The sequence below is a fragment of the Gymnoscopelus microlampas genome, assembly GCF_963454915.1.
Source record: "Gymnoscopelus microlampas genome assembly, chromosome: 3".
In the NCBI taxonomy this organism is placed as follows: domain Eukaryota; kingdom Metazoa; phylum Chordata; class Actinopteri; order Myctophiformes; family Myctophidae; genus Gymnoscopelus; species Gymnoscopelus microlampas.
The window spans coordinates 2,194,097-2,213,829 of NC_139940.1; the positions used below are offsets into that span (position 1 = coordinate 2,194,097).

The 19,733-nt window shown below is 42.3% G+C and overlaps 2 protein-coding genes across 2 annotated transcripts; both read left to right on the plus strand.

The window, feature by feature from the left end:
- Window positions 1-987: 987 nt before the first annotated feature.
- Window positions 988-8,918, plus strand: LOC311042126 (chymotrypsin-like protease CTRL-1; the record flags this gene model as incomplete). The annotated part of the gene is made up of 7 exons (XM_084052681.1): window positions 988-1,033; window positions 1,337-1,440; window positions 2,257-2,336; window positions 3,285-3,366; window positions 4,472-4,652; window positions 6,315-6,445; window positions 8,757-8,918. 7 exons carry the CDS (start codon window positions 988-990, stop codon window positions 8,916-8,918), a joined length of 786 nt encoding a protein of 261 aa, XP_083908807.1.
- Window positions 8,919-13,291: 4,373 nt separating this feature from the next.
- On the plus strand, window positions 13,292-18,155 carry LOC311041971 (C3a anaphylatoxin chemotactic receptor-like). The gene is made up of 3 exons (XM_084052467.1): window positions 13,292-13,375; window positions 15,955-16,388; window positions 17,359-18,155. Exons 1-3 carry the CDS (start codon window positions 13,366-13,368, stop codon window positions 18,067-18,069), a joined length of 1,155 nt encoding a protein of 384 aa, XP_083908593.1. The 5' UTR covers window positions 13,292-13,365; the 3' UTR covers window positions 18,070-18,155.
- The last annotated feature ends 1,578 nt before the right edge of the window (window positions 18,156-19,733 follow it).

The window sequence follows — 19,733 nt, forward strand, 5'->3', positions numbered from 1 at the left end:
AGAAGCGGCCTCGGGTCTTAATGGGTTAAGTATATTGTGATGCCAATACTTTTGTACTTTTACTCAAGTAACCTTTTGAACACAGGCCTTTTACTTGTAACAGAGTATTCTTATATTGCGGTATTGCTACTTGTACTTAAGTAAACTATCCGAGTACTTCTTCCATCACTGAGTATAGTACAGTGTGTGTCTGCTGTACCCAGACAGACAGACAGACAGACAGACAGGTTATGAAACACTGCCAGCTGCAGACAGACAGATAAAGCAGTGAAGTTCCCACACCTGTCACACCTGCACGGCTCCAGGGACACTCAGCAGTGTGTGGCTCGTGTTCTGTGTTGCCAGGTTTAGCCAGAGAAAAACACACACACACACACACACACACACACACACACACACACACACACACACACACACACACACACACACACACACACACACACACACACACACACACACACACACACACACACACACACACGGTTCCCAGAAAAAAAGACTTAATGTAGCATAACATTCTGTTTTATCACTTTAAACACATCAGCTACGGATTGTTTAAATAGCTGACGTGCGATGTGTTGTGAGCTTGTAGATCTGCCATTTTGGGGGGAAAAGGCAGATCTGGGGGTCCCTGGCACAAGATATGTTCAGATGGGGGTCTTATTCTGGGGGTCCTTGACATGAAAATTGTGGTGGTTGTTTAAACCACTGGTTTAAAAGGAAGCCCAAAAACAACACCCACAAAAACCCAACCACCACTATTTACATGCGCCTTCATAGAAAAAAAAACAAGGCCACAGTGGCTTATAATAAGCGGACATGGCAACACTGGTTGTGTTGGGGTTGAGGTTGGGGTTATAGGTGCGTCACAGACAGGTATAAGAGCAGGGCCTCCGCAGCAGACAGACAGACAGACAGACAGACAGACAGACAGACAGACAGACAGACAGACAGACAGACAGACAGACAGACTTCACTATGGCCAACATGCTCTTCCTGATCAGCTGTCTATCTCTGCTGGCCTCTACACTGGGTGAGTGGCTGTTTGTGGCTTTATTGTCACAATGATAGAAACATATCGTTGCTGTCGGGAGAAAACGTTGCAAGTCCAAAACCACGTCTTTTTCATCATTGTTTTAATTATTTTACAATCAATCTACAAGATCACAGAAGTGCTTTTTCGCGACACTATTGAATGTTTGTCTTTTGGTCTCATGTGTGGTCTCTCTGTACTGTGTGTGTGGTCTCATATATGTGTGGTCTCTCTGTACTGTGTGTGTGGTCTCATATATGTGTGGTCTCTCTGTAATGTGTGTTATGTCTCTGTGTGTCTCAGGGTGTGGAGTTCCATCCATCAAGCCTCAGGTCAGAGAAGACGAGAAGATTGTTAACGGACAGAATGCAGTGTCTGGGTCCTGGCCCTGGCAGGTGTCTCTACAGGTAATAATACAGTCATAATAATACATATCATAATAATACATATCATAATAATACATATCATAATAATACATATCATAATAATACATATCATAATAATACATATCATAATAATACATATCATAATAATACATACCATAATAATACATACCATAATAATACATATCATAATAATACATATCATAATAATACATATCATAATAATACAGTCATAATAATACATATCATAATAATACATATCATAATAATACATATCATAATAATACATATCATAATAATACATATCATAATAATACATATCATAATAATACATACCATAATAATACATACCATAATAATACATATCATAATAATACATATCATAATAATACATATCATAATAATACATATCATAATAATACAGTCATAATAATACATATCATAATAATACATATCATAATAATACATATCATAATAATACATATCATAATAATACATATCATAATAATACATATCATAATAATACATATCATAATAATACATATCATAATAATACATATCATAATACATATCATAATAATACATATCATAATAATGCATATCATAATAATACTGTCACACTGTGGCATGTGTCTCTACAGGTAATAATACGGTCATAATAATACTGTCACATCATTACAGTATCATGTCCTCCTACTCAGTAACATCCACAGTGTTCAGTCTGAGAGTCAAACTAACAGAGGATCTGTCTGAGTACAGACATAGAACCAGTGGTCTTATAGCACTTAAGATGTTTGAAGGTGTCTGAATGAACCTCCATCCTCTCCTCTCCTCTCTCAGGACAACACAGGTTTCCATTTCTGTGGAGGTTCTCTGATCAACCAGTACTGGGTGGTGACCGCTGCTCATTGCCGTGTGTCGTGAGTAATGAGGCCCCCGACATCCCCCCAAACCCCCCTTCAAATCAGTCACACACACAAAAAAGAATTAAGATTAAAAAAAAAACAGCCTCCTCACGTATTAAAGGACAACATCAGTCACCAGAACCAAGGACAGTGTTTTCAATGAATCTAACATCATGCTGACCTGCTAGAGGTGCCTACAATGACTTAAAAAACCGACAGCGTGGAATATACTCCCATTACACCTAAGACAGGCAGCCTCTGTGGATAGCTTTAAAGCACCATTACACCTAAGACAGACAGCCTCTGTGGATAGCTTTAAAGCACCATTACATCTAAGACAGGCAGCCTCTGTGGATAGCTTTAAAGCACCATTACACCTAAGACAGGCAGCCTCTGTGGATAGCTTTAAAGCACCATTACACCTAAGACAGACAGCCTCTGTGGATAGCTTTAAAGCACCATTACACCTAAGACAGACAGACCTCTGTGGATAGCTTTAAAGCACCATTACACCTAAGACAGACCTCTGTGGATAGCTTTAAAGCACCATTACACCTAAGACAGACCTCTGTGGATAGCTTTAAAGCACCATTACACCTAAGACAGACCTCTGTGGATAGCTTTAAAGCACCATTACACCTAAGACAGGCAGCCTCTGTGGATAGCTTTAAAGCACAGCTCAAGACCTACTTCTTCAGAATCTTCACCCTTGCTTTTAGATGATTTTTTTGGTTGATTTTTAAATCTTGCTATGTCATGCACTTTGAGTTGTCATTCCATGTCATGAAAGTTGCTATACAAATAAAGTTTATTGTGGTTAAAATGGAGTTTGAAGTTACAATGGGTTTGTATAGGTTGTTTTAAAGTGAGTTAACATGGTGACGTGTGTGCGTGTGCGTGTGTGTGCGTGCGTGCGTGCGTGCGTGCGTGCGTGCGTGCGCGCGTGTGCGTGCGTGTGTGTAGCCCTGGACGTCATCGTGTGGTCTTAGGAGAACATGACCGTCAGTCAGGCAGTGAACAGCTCCAGGTCCTCTCCATCTCCAGGGTAAGACACACAACCCATTCACACCGAGGACGCATCTGTGTCGTTTTAACATTGATTTGGGCTATTCAAAAATAGCTGATATACAAGCTCATAGCGTGGCACCGAGTGCCGCGCTATGAGCTTGTAGATCTGCTATTTTCTTTTTAATATCGTGAAAATGTGTGCAAATCTTTGCATTTATTAAAGAGAACATTTCTAAATCAAATCTTTGCTTCTGGGGGATTCTACAAGTGTCTTCTAAATCTTAACAGTTTTTTTTTTAACTCATGTTGCTATAATATCAGTGGTTCTCAAACGTTTTCATGTCAAGGACCCCCAAAATGACATGTATTTGGCTGCGGACCCCCATCTCAAAATATGTTGTTCCAGGGACCCCCCCAGAAGCAAGTTACAAATGTTCGCTTAAAAAAATATATCCATATTCAAAGATTTGCAAGAACGTTCACGATTTTTCAAAAATAGCAGATCTACAAGGTAGATCTGCCATGAGCTTGTAGATCATAACAATAAACTTTATTCATATAGCACCTTTCATGACATAAACGCAGCTCAAAGTGCTTTACAGAGCAAAAAAAAACTAAAAATAGCCAAAGTATGAAATAATGATTAAAGTGGTTATACAGATGGGTTCCCGGTTTTAATGGGTTAAAGCAGCTACAGGCTTGGGCAGGGGTCTTCAACGTTTTCAGGCCAAGGACCCCCTAGCTGAGACAGAGATGTTAGCAGGGACCCCCCTCCTCTATATTGTATAAAATTGTGTTTCAGATGAAACTTTTTTTGTTTACTTGGTCTGCTCTTTTTTCCCCTCTACACCTATATACCTCTTTGCCAAAAAAATCAGATCTACAAGCTCACAACGCCTCGCAGCGCGAGGCGTTGTGAGCTTGTAGATCTGCTGTTTTTGGCTAAAGTTCTGCTCAGAAAAAGGGATGCTAGTGGTTAAGGTACAAAAAAAAACATCATTTCACACAAACATTTGGCAGACCCCCTGTAGTAACTCTGAGGACCCCCTAGGGGTCCCGGACCCCCTGTTGAAGACCCCTGGGATAGAGCAATAGGCTCAGTATGTGTGTGTGTGTGTGTGTGTGTGTGTGTGTCCATACAGGCCATCAGCCATCCTTACTACAACACCCAGAACTTCAACAACGACGTCACTCTGCTCAGGCTGTCCTCTCCGGCCCGCATGACCTCCAGGGTGTCCCCCGTGTGTCTGGCCTCCTCCAGCCTGTCCGTCCCCTCAGGGACACGCTGTGTCACCACGGGATGGGGACGCACCGGACAGACATGTAGGTGGACAGGCACACCACACTGCACCACACACACACACACACACACACACACCAAACACCGCACCCCACACACCGACCCACCCACCCACACCCACACCACACCACACCACACCACACCACACCACACCACACCACACACACACACACACACACACACACACACACACACACACACACACACACACACACACACACACACACAGGCCTGTCACAATGATTACATAATCGCAATTATTTTTGCGTAATCATTTCCATGTTGAAAGATTTTCACACATTTCAAATATAAAAAAAGCAGAAATCGCTGATCTACAAGCTTATAGCTTCTTACAGCTGCTTTTTTTATATTATCGAATTATCAAATATGTCAATAATGTCAATAATAATTTCAGTTATTTGTCATATCTGCCCTGTGGAATTTGTTATTATGAAGCCCAACAGGGCATAATGTTCCAATGATCAATGGCCAAACACACAATTAAAATCATTCATCACAATTATTTGAATGACAATTAATCGTCAACTTAAATGTGTAATCGTGACAGCCCCACACACACACACGCACACGCGCACACACACATGCGCACATGCGCACACACACACCTTTACAACGAGGTACAGCTTGTAAGGATCGGGCATTCGTGGAATGAGAAACACAGCTAAACATGTGGGTAGCGCCTCCAAAAAATGTGCCAAAATCACCCAATATGCTTCTGTTGGTAATCGCTCTTGTTTTAAGCAACCTGCCAGCACACACCTGCTGAGAGGTGTGTGACTGCCTCACAGGTGTGAGTGACCGGCACCTGAACATGGGTTCTGCAACTTTGTTGATTTGGAGTGTGTCTGCTCCAAGCAGCAACACTGCCCCCATGGAAAGATTCCACGTTTGTCCCTTCAGGATGAGGCCCGTGCAACAGGGCAAGTGAAGCTGGTGTTCCGTTATGCAGATTACGTATTATTTAATGTCAGCCCTGGTACCATTTGCAGGCAGGTGTGTGTCAGTCAGAGGTGTGTGACTGGCACCTGAGCATGGGTCCTGCAACTTTGACATCTGTCTTTGGTTCTGTTGTGCAAATCTTGCCTGTAAATCTCTGGTTCCTCAGTGAAGCAAGGGGTCTTGGGTTGTTGTCTTCCTTGTTGACTTCACCAGTCTCACAGAACCTGGTTCTAAGTTTGCAAATGGTACCAGGGCTGACACCAAATAATGCTGTCACTCTGCGTAACGGAACACCAGCTTCACTTGCCCTATTGCAACTTTTCCGAACTTCTTTTGAGCAGTTTATATACAAATATACAGTATCCTACTATAATTCTAGTAACCTCTGTCTGTCTGTCTGTCTGTCTGTCTGTCTGTCTGTCTGTAGTGGTGTCACTACCCGGTTCTCCTCAGTGGCTGGAGCAATTGCTCTGATTTTGCACACAGCCATTGACCATTACCATCTGAACTTAACTGTGAAGCCCGTTTTTCAATTTCATCAAATCTCAGCTTCTTATTAGCGTTTTAGTGTAAAACACTGTCGCCATGGTTACGGGGCTGCCCAGCTATGGGACGAACTGCCTCCCGGGTTGCCAGATCATGTGCGCATATACCCCACGGATGCGTCGACCGGGTATGGTCTAGTATATATAATGTTTATAAGTGTCATTGTCTGTGTTCCACAGCCTCTCCTCGCATCCTGCAGCAGGTCGCTCTGCCTCTGTTGAGTCCGGCTCAGTGTAAACAGTACTGGGGTCAGAACCGCATCACTGACGCCATGATCTGTGCCGGAGCCTCTGGAGTGTCCTCCTGCCAGGTAACCATCATCCTCTGGGTTATGATTGTATCAATGCTCTTACTTCATATACAGGTATAACCTGAGACGTTAGGCTTTCATTGAATAGAACAATAACAAACACTTGCCACTTGTTAGGGCTCCAATATAACAGATGTTTTATTGCACCAGAAGTGCACGATAAAGCATCTGTATTATTGGAGCCCTACAGCGTTGATTAATGTTCTATTTTCCTGCACTGATCGTCGCTCAGCACCTGCCCCCCCCCCCCCCCCCCCCCCCCCCAATTTGGGCTTTGTGATCCGATGTTCACGTCTTTATTCTTTTATCAGACTTTGTTTAATCACATTAGGGCTTTCACCAACTAGTCAAGTTTTTTTTAAATGTATTTTTTATTGTTTTAGTGCCATAGTAATGGCCCATTACTATTATTATGATCCTCCTGCCTTTATCTTTATCAAAAGGGGGTCAAAAGTATGCCCAATAATAGCCTATTATTGGGCAATAACGCCCTTTTGAGGATCCTTGACACTGCCGTGCTGCTGTGCCAGAAGTATTTCCCTTAAAACGGCCTAAAAATAAAGTCAGGAGGATAATAATAATAGTGATGGCATTAAAACAATGGCAAAAAAATATATATATCTTGTTTTTTATTTTATTTATTTTTTAAGTCGACTAGTGGACTACCACTGGGTCAAATTAGTCGACCAGTAAACATCTCTAGTCGTGAAAGCCCTACATCACATACAGCAGTGGTTTTCAACCATTTTCGCATCAAGGACCCCCAAATTGACACATATTAGCCCAGGGACCCCCATTTGAAAAGATATGCCAGCTGGGACTCAACCATTTTGATTTCTTAGGGGTCCCAGTCTACACTGTATCATCATCATTAGTGTTCATTTAACTCTGAGAGTGTACAAAATGGAACCAAATGGACCCGTTAGGGTCCATTTGGTTCCATTTGTACACTCTCAGAGTTACAGACATATAAGGGTCCATTTGGTTCCTAACTATTAATTTGGCTGGGGACCCCCCTGGAACCCCCTCAAGGACCACTGGTGGTCCCCGGACCACTGGTGTAAAACCCCTGACATACAGTAATCCTCTGGGTTATGTGTCTGTATTGCTGCTGATTTTGAGAAGGAAAACATATATGAGCCCCCCCCCCCCCCTCCACGCTGTGTGAAACATTCATTCATTCATTCATTCAAGATTTATTTATTCTCGAAATTACACTGAGTAATTAAACTCATTTGCAGTGTCGTCGAGTAATACAATAAAGTGCAAATTCAACTCTATTACGAACAGAACAGACTAGACTATAGTGAGAGTGGATACAGATCAGGGCCGGATGATGGACTGGGCCAACGGGGGCCAGTGCCCAGGGGAACTTGACTACCAGGAGCCCCCGGGGAGCCCTGGGCTGCCTCCAACATGTAGACTATGTAGGTTAACGATCAAATACGTACGTATAGGTCCCCCGGCATATACAGTATAGAAGGAGGACCCTCCTATGTGGCCGTACCATTGGGTCCAAGTAGAAACGAAAAGGTTGAGAATTCCTGGTAAAGCACGTTTCAAAAGTGCTTTACTGACCAACACATATGAATCATTCAGACATGTCCTATTGGCACTGGTGGAAGAAGTACTCAGATATTTTACTGACCAGCGCTGTCTCTGCCCCCTCATTGACGCGACTCTCCAATAGAAGGCTCTGGTTTCAACCATGAAATACTGACCTATTTGATATTGGAATTATTGCAAACCAACTCGTTTGCGATGTTTTTTGTAAACCTTATACCCATACCTAACACCATGCCAACAATCTAAAACTAGTCACCAAGTCAGGCCCGGCGCCAGGATGAAATGACTAAGGGTGCAGTTGAAAATTGTGAGGGGGCACACCAGTGGCGACGCATGCACGCGCGTGAAGTGCGCGTGCATGCGCCCCGCGAAAATTTGCGGTTATTGGGTGGATTTTGGCCGTTTTTGGGTGTTTTTTTGTTACTTTATTTCGGTTTTAGGGTTAGGGTTAGGTTAGGCTTATGTTATTCAATTCGTATTTTTGCCTGATTTTACCGATTTTTTATCAAAAAATGTATTATAAAAACATTTAAATAATCTATAAATGTGTGTTTTCTATCTCCAGGGCGACTCTATATAAATGTGTGTTTTCTACCTCCAGGGTGACTCTATATAAATGTGTGTTTTCTACCTCCAGGGTGACTCTATATAAATGTGTGTTTTCTATCTCCAGGGTGACTCTATATAAATGTGTGTTTTCTACCTCCAGGGTGACTCTATATAAATGTGTGTTTTCTATCTCCAGGGCGACTCCGGCGGTCCCCTGGTGTGTCAGAGCGGTGGGGTGTGGTCTCAGGTGGGAATCGTTTCCTGGGGAACCAGCGACTGCAACGTGCGCACGCCCGCCGTGTACGCCCGCGTCTCCTACCTGAGGAGCTGGATCGACCAGACCGTCGCGTACAACTGAAGAGTGTCCACCACGACGCTCGCTAAGATGTGCAACATGCTAACATACTGTACGACCAGCCTGGACTGTTTGATCACTTTTAAACAGAGTTACTATCATCTGTCGCAATGTGTGGTGCATCTGTTACTAAAGCTTGCATGAAGTAAAGTAAACTCTTTAACTTATTAAATCCTGAAGAAGCATCTGTGTCACATTTTCATTTGAGCTAAAAAGCATTATTTTACACTTTGGGCTATTCAAAAATAGATCTACAAGCTCGTAGCGCAGCACCGAGTGCCGCGCTACGAGCTTGTTTAACTGCTATTTTTGGAAAAAAAAACATTTTTAACTCTTATTCTTTGCTTCTGGGGGGGTCCCTGGAACAAAATATTTTGAGATGGGGGGTCGGCGGCCAAATACGTATCATTTTGGGGGGTCCTTGACATGAAAAAGTTTGAGAACCACTGATATAGAAACATCAGAAAACGGTTGGGATTTAGAAGATATTTTGTAGAATCAGCCTCAGGTCTTACGAGGAGGGGAGGGGAGGGGAGAGAAGACAAGATGATATTCCAATGATCTCAATAAAAAGCTTATAGTAAATTATTTATATCATATCTGTGCCCTTATTAGCCCCCCCTCTGTTCGCCTTCATGTCTCCCCATGTGGATGTCGTCTAGCTCTTTCACAACCATTTGTACTTCGTTCCAATAACACAACGTTTATGTTTATCCTTTTCTTCATTTCTGGGAACACAGAGATGACTATGACATTTAAGGCTCTCTGTCTTTGACACGTTTAACCGTTTGACTCTCATTTATTCCAATCTTTGCGACACATCATTTGTGTGTGTGTGTGTGTGTGTGTGTGTGTGTGTGTGTGTGTGTGTGTGTGTGTGTGTGGGTGTGTGTGTGTGTGTGTGTGTGTGTGTGTGTGTGTGTGTGTGTGTGGGCTGCTTCGTGTGTGTGTGTGTTTGTATTACTATACTTGCGAGGACCAAGTATAGTAGAATTTGAAGAAATCTACATTGTGAGGACCGTTTTCCTGGTCCTCACAAGACAAATGGTTGTTTTATAGTTAAAAAAAACATTTTTTAGAGATACGTTTACAGTTAGAAAAACATTCAGGTTAGGATTAGACTTTTAGAGGTTAGGTTTGGGGATTGGAATTAGAGTTATAAACATGATTTATACTTAGTTGCGCGCCAGTGTCATGCACCGAAAACAGCTGATCTATAAGCCCACAACGAGTCGCAGCGCGACGCGTTGTGGGCTTATAGATCTGCTGTTTTTCGGCTTTAGGCTTACGGTTAAAATGGCAATTATTAGTTTTAAATGGCATTCATAACATGGCTGTCCTAAAGTGTTGATGTCCTCACAAGTATAGTAATACAAACGTGTGTGTGTGTGTTGCTGTGTGTGTGTGTGTGTGTGTGTGTGTGTGTGTGTGTGTGTGTGTGTGTGTGTGTGTGTGTGTGTGTGTGTGTGTTGCTGTGTGTGTGTGTGTGTGTGTGTGTGTGTGTGTTGCTGTGTGTGTGTGTGTGTGTGTGTGTGTGTGTGTGTGTGTGTGTGTGTGTGTGTGTGTGTGTGTGTGTGTGTGTGTGTGTGTGTGTGTGTGTGTGTGTGTGTGTGTGTGTGTGTGTGTGTGTGTGTGTATATCTGCAGATAGGCGTGTGGCTAAATGGTTCAGTATGTGTGTAGATAAGGGTGTAGATGTTGTGTGTACACTAGAGATGTGCAAGGTTCTTATTGCAAATGCTTCACTTCCCTTCTTCACTGAAAGCACTTTTTTTTCCCTCCAATTGCAAAACCCTCGTCTTGATGAGCGTGTCAGATTATCCGCCTTCCCCCGCCCCCACACATTCTGATAGGAACGATAAAGCCATCATCACGTTTAGCAAAACAATAGTAAACGACACCGATCATCTCTTCAACCGTCATTACAGTGGTGGAAAAAAGTACTCGCATGTTTTACTTAAGTAAAATGATCAACACCACAATGTAGAAGTACTCTGTTACAAGTCAAAGGCCTAGCTGTGTTCAAAATGTTACTCGAGTAAAAGCACAAAAATATTGGCATCAAAATGTACTTAACTCTCTCGAAATTGGCACTGAGATTGTGCCAGCATTTATTTATTTTTTAAGTTAAAAAAGTGCTTAGGAGCCGAGATACAGCCTTTTTCAGTAATAAGTTAAACAAGAAGTGAATGGAGCAGCAAATATTGTTTTCGTTCTTGGCACTGAGGGCATTCAGAAAAAACTCGGGATAACTCCTTTTGTGGCACTGAGAGAGTTAAAGTACCAAAAGTAAGTACTAAAATGTTTGAAAATAGCAGATCTACAAGCTCAAAACGCGTCAGACGATGCAGAGTAAAAGTATAATATGTGCTTCTGAGATGTAGTGGAGTAGAAGTAAAAGTATTGAAAATGGGAAATAAAAAATCCTCACAAGTGTACTTGAGTACAGTACTTGAGTAAATGTACTTAAATGTTACTTTACGCCACTGACCGACTGGTCAATCATGCCATCCAGACATCACGCCCAAACATGTGAACTCGCTACAGACACATTTGACCCAGAGAGACATAACAGACATTTCACCAACACAGCAAGCAATTTTTCACATGGGCCTGTTATAGCGCCACCAGGAGGCCGATTTTTGCAAAACACATTTTTGGATATTACTCCTTCAGATTGTATCCAAATTTAACATAAATCGTTACACATGATCTCTATAGTCATGAGATCACGACGGATCTGTTTGATTTTTCATATTCCATCCTGATTGGCTATACGATTGACATCTAAAGTTTGCAGGAATGGCCCGTAATGAACTAAATGCCGCAAATCATGAATGCGGTGTCCCGTGGCCGTGAAACTTTGCACGCACATTCACACTACGTTGAGGAACAAATGCCACCCTGTTATAGCGCCACCAGGAGGGCGATTTTTACTAAACTTGATTCATCACGCAAACAGGTACACATTAACTATAGTCAAGTGATCAAGACGGATTCGTCCTTTTCCGGAGTACCTTTTCAAGTTTACTATGACATATTAAGAGTCCAACTAATAGGAGTTTGTTTTTATATCTCTGAGAGGGTCCATTTGGTTCCATTTGAACGCTCTTAGAGTCAGTGGCGTGCACAGACATTTTGAGGGGCAGGTGCTCAAGTAAATCATACTTTTTTTGTTGACTTGGTCTGCTCTTTTTTCCCTCTACACCTATACCTCTTTGCCCAAAATAGCAGATCTACAAGCCCACAACGCCTCGCGCTGCGAGGCGTTGTGAGCTTGTAGATCGGCTATTTTGGGCTAAAGTTCTCCTCAGAAAAGGGATGCTAGGTTTCGAGTGGTTATGGTAAAAAGAAAAATCAAATCACATACAGATTTGGCGGACCCCCTGTAGTATCTCTGAGGACCCCCTAGGGGTCCCGGACCCCCTGTTGAAGACCCCTGCTGTAAACTGAAATGTTTTTTAGTTTTTTTTCAAAAGGGCACTTCTGGTCAAGAGGGCAAAGGGCAGGTGCTCCAGCACCACCTAGAGTCTATCTGTGCACGTCCCTGCTTAGAGTTACAGACCTGTTATGGTCATTCAGGGCTATGTGTTTCTGGTAATATTTTTGTCTCCGCCAGGCCGAAAGGCATGGCGAGAGAGTATGTTTTGCACCCTGTCCGTCCGTCCGTCCGTCCGTCCGTCCGTGTGTGTGTCCGTGTGTGTGCCCGTCTGTGAACAGCTAATCTCCGGCACCGTTGGCTTGATCACAGCGAAACTGTGCACACACACTCCCTGTGTATACCAATTCAGAACCTTTGCCCCAATTTGTTTACATGGGCCTGTTCTAGCGCCACCAGGAGGCCGCTTTTTGCAAAACACATTTTTTGACCGTACTCCTACAGATTTTGCCCAAACGTCACGCGAATCGGTACACAGTATCTCTAATAGTCATTACACGAAACTGATTGGCTAAAATGGCTTCCAAAGTTTGCAGGAGTGCTCCGTTTTGAACAAAATGCCTCTCTACAAGCTCAAAACAAGCTCAAAACAAGATTGGCTATTTTTGCTACTTTTGTGTGACAGAGTGGTGAAAAAAAAGTTAAAATACGGAGAGACAATACTGTATGTACAATGTGGCCCTCTGGAGTGAGTGTGGAAATATAGTGGCCCTCTCCATCATCAAAGTTGCATCACCGCTGTATTAGATGGAGCTCATCAGACGGTATAAATGGGCGGTTTGTGGAGACAGGGGGAGTGGCATGTTGATCTGTCTGTCAGAGAGGTTACAGATCCCGGAGCTGATTGCTTCACTTTGCTTTAGAAGACAGACTGAGAAAGTCACTGCCATCACTTCACACCGCACCGCACCGCACCGCACCACACCACACCACACCACACCACATCACACCACACCACACCACACCACATCACACCACACCACATCACATCACATCACATCACATCACAGCCATGGACCCAGGTAAGCTGTTCATACACATTCATATACTGCAGTGGTGGAAAAAGTGCTACTTTTTGTTTTACTTAAGTAAAAGTATCAATACTGCAATGTAGAAATATACTCTGTTACAACTAAAGGTCTGGAATTCAAAATTGACTTGAGTGAAAGTACAAAAGTATTGGTATCAAGATGAACTTAAAGTACCAACAGTAAAAAGTAGATATGCAGAATGCCCCCATTTCACAAGTTTTCAAATGTATAAAAATGAAACCGAAATGCATATAGGGCTGAAGTGATTGATGTAGGTTCTGTAATAATAATAATAATAATAATAATAATCTAAATCTGCAAAGTATCAAGAAACTAAAGTTTTCAAATAATTGTAGTGGAGTAAAAGTACAATATTTGAGATGTAGTGGAGTAGAAGTAAAAGCACTGAAAATTGGAAATACTCCAGTAAAGTAAAAATACCTAAACCATTTACTTAAGTACAGTACTTGAGTAAATGTACTCAGTTACTTGTCACCACTTGGTTGTAGGTAAGCTGTTCATACAATCACATTAATATATATATATATATATATTGTTATAGGGGAATTTGTAAACTTTTCTATTGGCCAGGATTATGATCACAATGGTGTTATTATAGCTTTTAAAAGCAACAAAGGACTCGTCCTGTATTATCAAATGCAAAACTTACACCTCTGTGGCCAGGACAGAACATTATTTAAAATTGAATTGTTTTGTTATATTATCCATATTTTTTACATTACAATTGCATCAATAAATGAAATATCTTTGGTCTAAAAATAACTTGTTTACAACAGAGCACACTGTTGGATCAAACCAGAACATGCTGTATTCTATAGATTGCACATAATGTAGATTTGATATACTGTATAAAAGTCGCTAAATGATTATCCTATCACATTCTCTACATTCTAGTTATTTGAACCTGTTTAGAGGTTCTTAAATGTAACTTTCCTCTTCTAGCCCGGATTTGAACCTGGTGCTGAACCTTTTATTTTTTATTTGTTTAACCATTGAGCGAATAGAGCCAGCCTGCTTTGTGTCACATTAAATATTACATTTTAATCATTAAAAAAAAAAGTTACATAGTGCTTGCATTAGGGGTCTTCAACAGGGGGTCCGGGACCCCATAGGGGGTCCTCAGAGTTACTACAGGGGGTCCGCCAAATATTTGGGTGATGTGATTTTTTTTTTTACCTTAACCACTTAGCCTTACCCTAGCATCCCTTTTCTGAGGAGAACTTTAGCCAAAAAATAGCTGATCTACAAGCTCACAACGCCTCGCGCTGCGAGGCGTTGTGAGCTTGTAGATCTGCAATTTTTTTGGCAAAGGGGTGTTTGGTTTAGAGGGAAAAAAGAGCGGACCAAGTAAACAAAAAGAGTTATACCTGAAACACAATTTTATACAATATAGAGTAGGGGGGTCCATGCTTCATCTCTCTCTCAGCTAAGGGGGGGTCCTTGGCCCGAAAACGTTGAAGACCCCTGGCTTACGTTATACCCTGTTATTTCATGTTGGAACTCATTCTGTGCCACAATCCGTCAAATCCGTCACGTGGCCTGACACCGCGTGCGCCACAATCCGTCAAATCCGTCATAAAAAAAAAAAAATCTAAATAAAAAGAAAATTCAAAATAAAATTTTGGAAAAACATGTTCAGAACCCAAGATATAATGATTGGAAGATTTGCTGCTCCATCCACTCCTTGTTTAACCTATAACTTAAAAAGGCTGTATCTCGCTTCCTAAGCACTTTTTTTTTTACAATGAATTTTGGCTGTGGCACTCAGAGCCAAAGTTCCATAAATAAGCATGGCATTGAATGAGTTTAATATTAAACATCACATTCTGCAGAGCAACGTGTCACTGCACAGTGGACACGCCTCATTGAATCATATATGAGGATACAATACTTGCAAAACAGACTTCCTCTTACAAGACTCAGGTTACACAACTACGTGAAAAAGATTGCTGACAGTTTAGAAATTAGAAAAAAATAATCTGTGGTCTTCTAAACCACATGCTGCACAGCCATGCTCTGATTGGTCTAAACCACATGGTGCACACAGCCATGCTATGATTACACAGCCGTGATGTTGCGCAAGCCTCGTGTAATCTAGTGGTGTAAAGTAACCCGAGTACATTTACTGAAGTACCGTACTTAAGTATACTTTTGAGGAATTGTTACACATACTTTTACCCCTAGTATCAATCATTGCCCTACAGTATGTATATTTCGGCCATTAGAAAATAGCCGATCTACAAGCTCACAAGATGCGACGCATTGTGAGCTTGTAGATCTGCTATTTTCAAAAGATTTGTACACATTTTGAACTCGTGAAATGGGACATTCTGCACAACGAGTACTTTTACTTTTGGTACATTAAGCATATTTTGATGCCAATACTTTTGTACTTCCACTCAAGTAAATTTTGATTACGCGACTTTTCCTAGTAACAGAGCATTTCTACTCAGAGTATTTCTTCTCTCAGTCAGTATTGATACTTTTACTTAAGTAAAAAAAAACAGTTGCCGTTTTTCCACCACTGATGTAATCTGTTTCCCGTCTAGGTTTGAACGGCACCAACAACAACTTCAGCGTTGCACCCGGGCCCCGCCTCCCAGCAGGTCCTGACGCCGCCCACATCCTGCACATCCTGTCCCTGGTGGTCTACTGCCTGGTGTTTGCGGTGGGCAGCGTGGGCAACGCCCTGGTGGTCTACGTGACCGGCTTCAGGATGAAGAGGACCGTCAACGCCGTCTGGTTCCTCAACCTGGCCCTGGCCGACTTCCTCTTCACCGTCTCCCTGGTGTTCACCATCGTCTCTCACGCGCAGAAGAAAGCCTGGCCGTTCGGCGGCTTCATGTGCAAGCTGTGCAGCCTGGTGGGCGTGGTCAACATGTTCGCCAGCGTGTTCCTGCTGACGGCCATCAGCCTGGACCGCTGCCTGTCCACCTGGGTGGTGGTGTGGGCGCAAAACAAGCGCACCCCTCGCAAAGCTCAGGTTTGACTGATTGATTGATTGAATACTTTATTTAGGAAAGACACATGGAAACAGTACGGAAGTACAATTCACAATACAAGCTCCTCTAAACTGGATCGCTCATGACATTTAGACCCTCCGGAAAAATGCGATTATGCGATCGCAGAATTTACCGCATAATCAGCAAAGTGGCGCATAATTATGCGGGGGTAACGTTTTTTTCAAAAAGGCCGCATCGCATAATATGCGCTTCGCATCATTTCCGCATGTTTCGCAACTTTTCACATATTTCACACTTTTCACATATTTCGCAACTTTTTGCATATTGCCGCATATTTCACAACTTTCCGCATATTTCACCGCATACAATTGCAAAAAAAAGCGCATATTTCATCGCAAAATCAAGGATTTTTGCCCGCATAATCAAGAGTTTTAGCCCGCATGATCAAGAGTTTTAGCCCGCATGATCAAGAGTTTTAGCCCGCATAATCAAGAGTTTTAGCCCGCATGATCAAGAGTTTTAGCCCGCATAATCAAGAGTTTTAGCCCGCATAATCAAGTGTTTTAGCCCGCATAATCAAGTGTTTTAGCCCGCATAATCAAGAGTTTTAGCCCGCATAATCAAGTGTTTTAGCCCGCATAATCAAGAGTTTTAGCCCGCATAATCAAGTGTTTTAGCCCGCATAATCAAGAGTTTTAGCCCGCATAATCAAGAGTTTTAGCCCGCATAATCAAGAGTTTTAGCCCGCATAATCAAGTGTTTTAGCCCGCATAATAAAAGCACAGTGGCTTATTTAAAATGACATCCCCACACACTCAAATCATGATGACATTTAAGAAAACAGACAGATTTGGGCCAAATCTGGGTTGGGCATGATCAGTGGAGCTGTCTCTGGTGTTGTGATTGTGGACTTCATTTACGTTTTTGAAGTATTCAGACAGGTACATGGCCCATGGGTATCCCAATGTTGTGGTGTATCTTGTCTTGCAGGTCACGTGCGCTCTCATCTGGCTGGCCGCTCTGGCCTGCAGCGTGCCTTACGCTGTCGTGCGGGAGGTGGTTTCCTATCCGGGCGTACTGTACTGCACGTACGCTCACTCAAAGGTCAGCTGGTATTGGAGCCTGACCGCTTTCCGTATCTCCGCCGGCTTCGTCGTGCCCTTCCTGCTCATAACGGCGTCCTACGTGGCCATCGGGGTTCGCGCCGGCCGCCTGCAAAGAGGGAGGAAGCGGCGGTCCCTCCGCATCATCGTAAGCGTCGTCCTGGCCTTCTTCCTGTGCTGGCTGCCCTTCCACGTCTTCCAGTTCGTGGAAATTATGGTTGACCGAAGAAGGACGACCGCCGGTATGGTTCAGATGCTTCAAATCGCCGTTCCGCTGTCGGCGAACCTGGCCTATCTGAACAGCTGCCTGAACCCCATCCTCTACGTCTTCATGTGCGACGAGTTCCAGAAGAAGCTGCGCCTGTCCCTGTGTCACGTCCTGGAGAGCGCTCTGGCCGAGGATCTGAACTCCCACACCACCTCCACGCGATCCCTCACCTCCACGCGGTCGCTGTCTCTGCAGCTGTCCAAGATCAGCCGAAAGTCTGAGTCCGCCGAGAGGAAGGACGCGGTCACCTCCCCGTTGTCTCCAGGCTCACATTACAAAGATGTTTTCATGGAGGAGACGGAGAGGCTGGACGTCGAGAAGCCAAGATGACAGTGACCACGGTCAAAAGGTCATGTATGTATATTTTAAAAGACCAGGTGGTCAGTTGCACCAAGTTCAAACTTAGCCTAGTTATAGCTTAAGCCATTCAATCTGGAGATGCATCTCTGTCATTTTAGAGAGTTAGAGAGTAAATGAGCTTGTAGATCTGCTATTTTTTTTTAAATATCGTGAAAATGTGAGAAAATCTTTAAATATATATATTTAAAACAAATTATATTATATTTAAATATTTGCACAAAATGTCACATTTAAAAAAAAATAGCAGATCTACAAGCTCATATCGCGGCACTCCGCGCTGCCGCGTTATGAGCTTGTAGATCTGCTATTTTTGAATAGCCAAAGAAATCTAAAATGACATCAGATACTTTCCCGGCTAAATGGGTTAAATGGCTTTTTAAAAGCCATTTAAGTTATAACTATAGGCTAAGTTTGAACTTAGTGCGAGGTGGTGCAACCGGCCCCCAGGTCCCTAAGGCTGTGAGTCCACTGTCCACCAAACCGCTTCTTCCCAGGTGAGAGCGGCAGGCGCTTGCCGAAAAAACGCTTCCGAACACCAGAGGAAAAAAATAAATATATATATTCAGCTCAAGGCAAGTAGGAACGTGTGAACGTGGGAGCGCAAAAACACACGGCTGGAGTTTCAAAAAACTGCAGCGCTCCTGTTGTTAAAAGCTGTGTATAAAAAGCCAAATATGCCTTTTAATACATTATAATTGTCCTCTATAACTAAAAATGTAAAATTAAAAATAATAAATATTATCTAAATAATTTAGAAACAGTTAATCTTTCACTCAATAGGGGCAATGCCCGTCGCAAGTTGATGATGTCATTTGTCCATGGAATTTATGGAATGCATGTGCAAATAAAAAAACGACTTAAACTTCCTATGGTTAATATGATATCAAATCTATATTTGAAATATGTTTTTTTTTTTCACATGCATTCCATAAATTCCATAGGGCTGGACCACACATGGACACATGACATCATCAACGTGCGACGGGCATTGTCCCTATTGAGTAAAAGATGAACTATTTCTAAAATAAATAAAATATTGAAGGTGTTTTCAATTTTACATTTTAACTATAGAGGACGATTATAATGCATTAAGGCATATTTGGCTTATTAGCCAGGTATCCTTTTAACAATTATAAACATGAGCTGTGCTGAGGGGGAAAATAGGTCTTGGTGGACACTGGACAAGACCCCCGAGTCAAGTAGTATGTAATTGATCACAGACCCCCATCTGAGCCACTAACTAACCCCCCTCCCACAAGAGAAGATTTGGTTCAAGATTTGTCCAGATAGCCGATCTACAAGCTCACAACGTGATGTGCTGTGAACATGTGGAGCAGCTATTTTCCAATGGCATAGACTCAAAACTAGGGATGTTAACAATTAATCGATTAATCGAATTAATCGATTAAGAAATTATCCGATTAAATCAAACGATTAACAATTCATTGAAAAAATTAAAACTTTTTTTTTTTTTTAATGTTCAGAACGCAAGATATGATGATTTGAAGATTTTCTGCTCCATTCACTTCTTGTTTAACTCACTGAAAAAGGCTGTATCTCGGCTTCTAAGCACTTTTTTTAAAATCTGAAATTACGATTCTCAGATTTAAAAAAAAAAAAGCCGCTTATCAGTT

What these genes read in the sequence shown, in the direction of transcription:
- LOC311041971 (XM_084052467.1), top strand. An exon ending in GCACCCCTCGCAAAGCTCAG is followed by an intron (nt 16,389 to 17,358) that starts GTTTGACTGATT and finishes CTTGTCTTGCAG; the next exon opens with GTCACGTGCGCTCTCATCTG.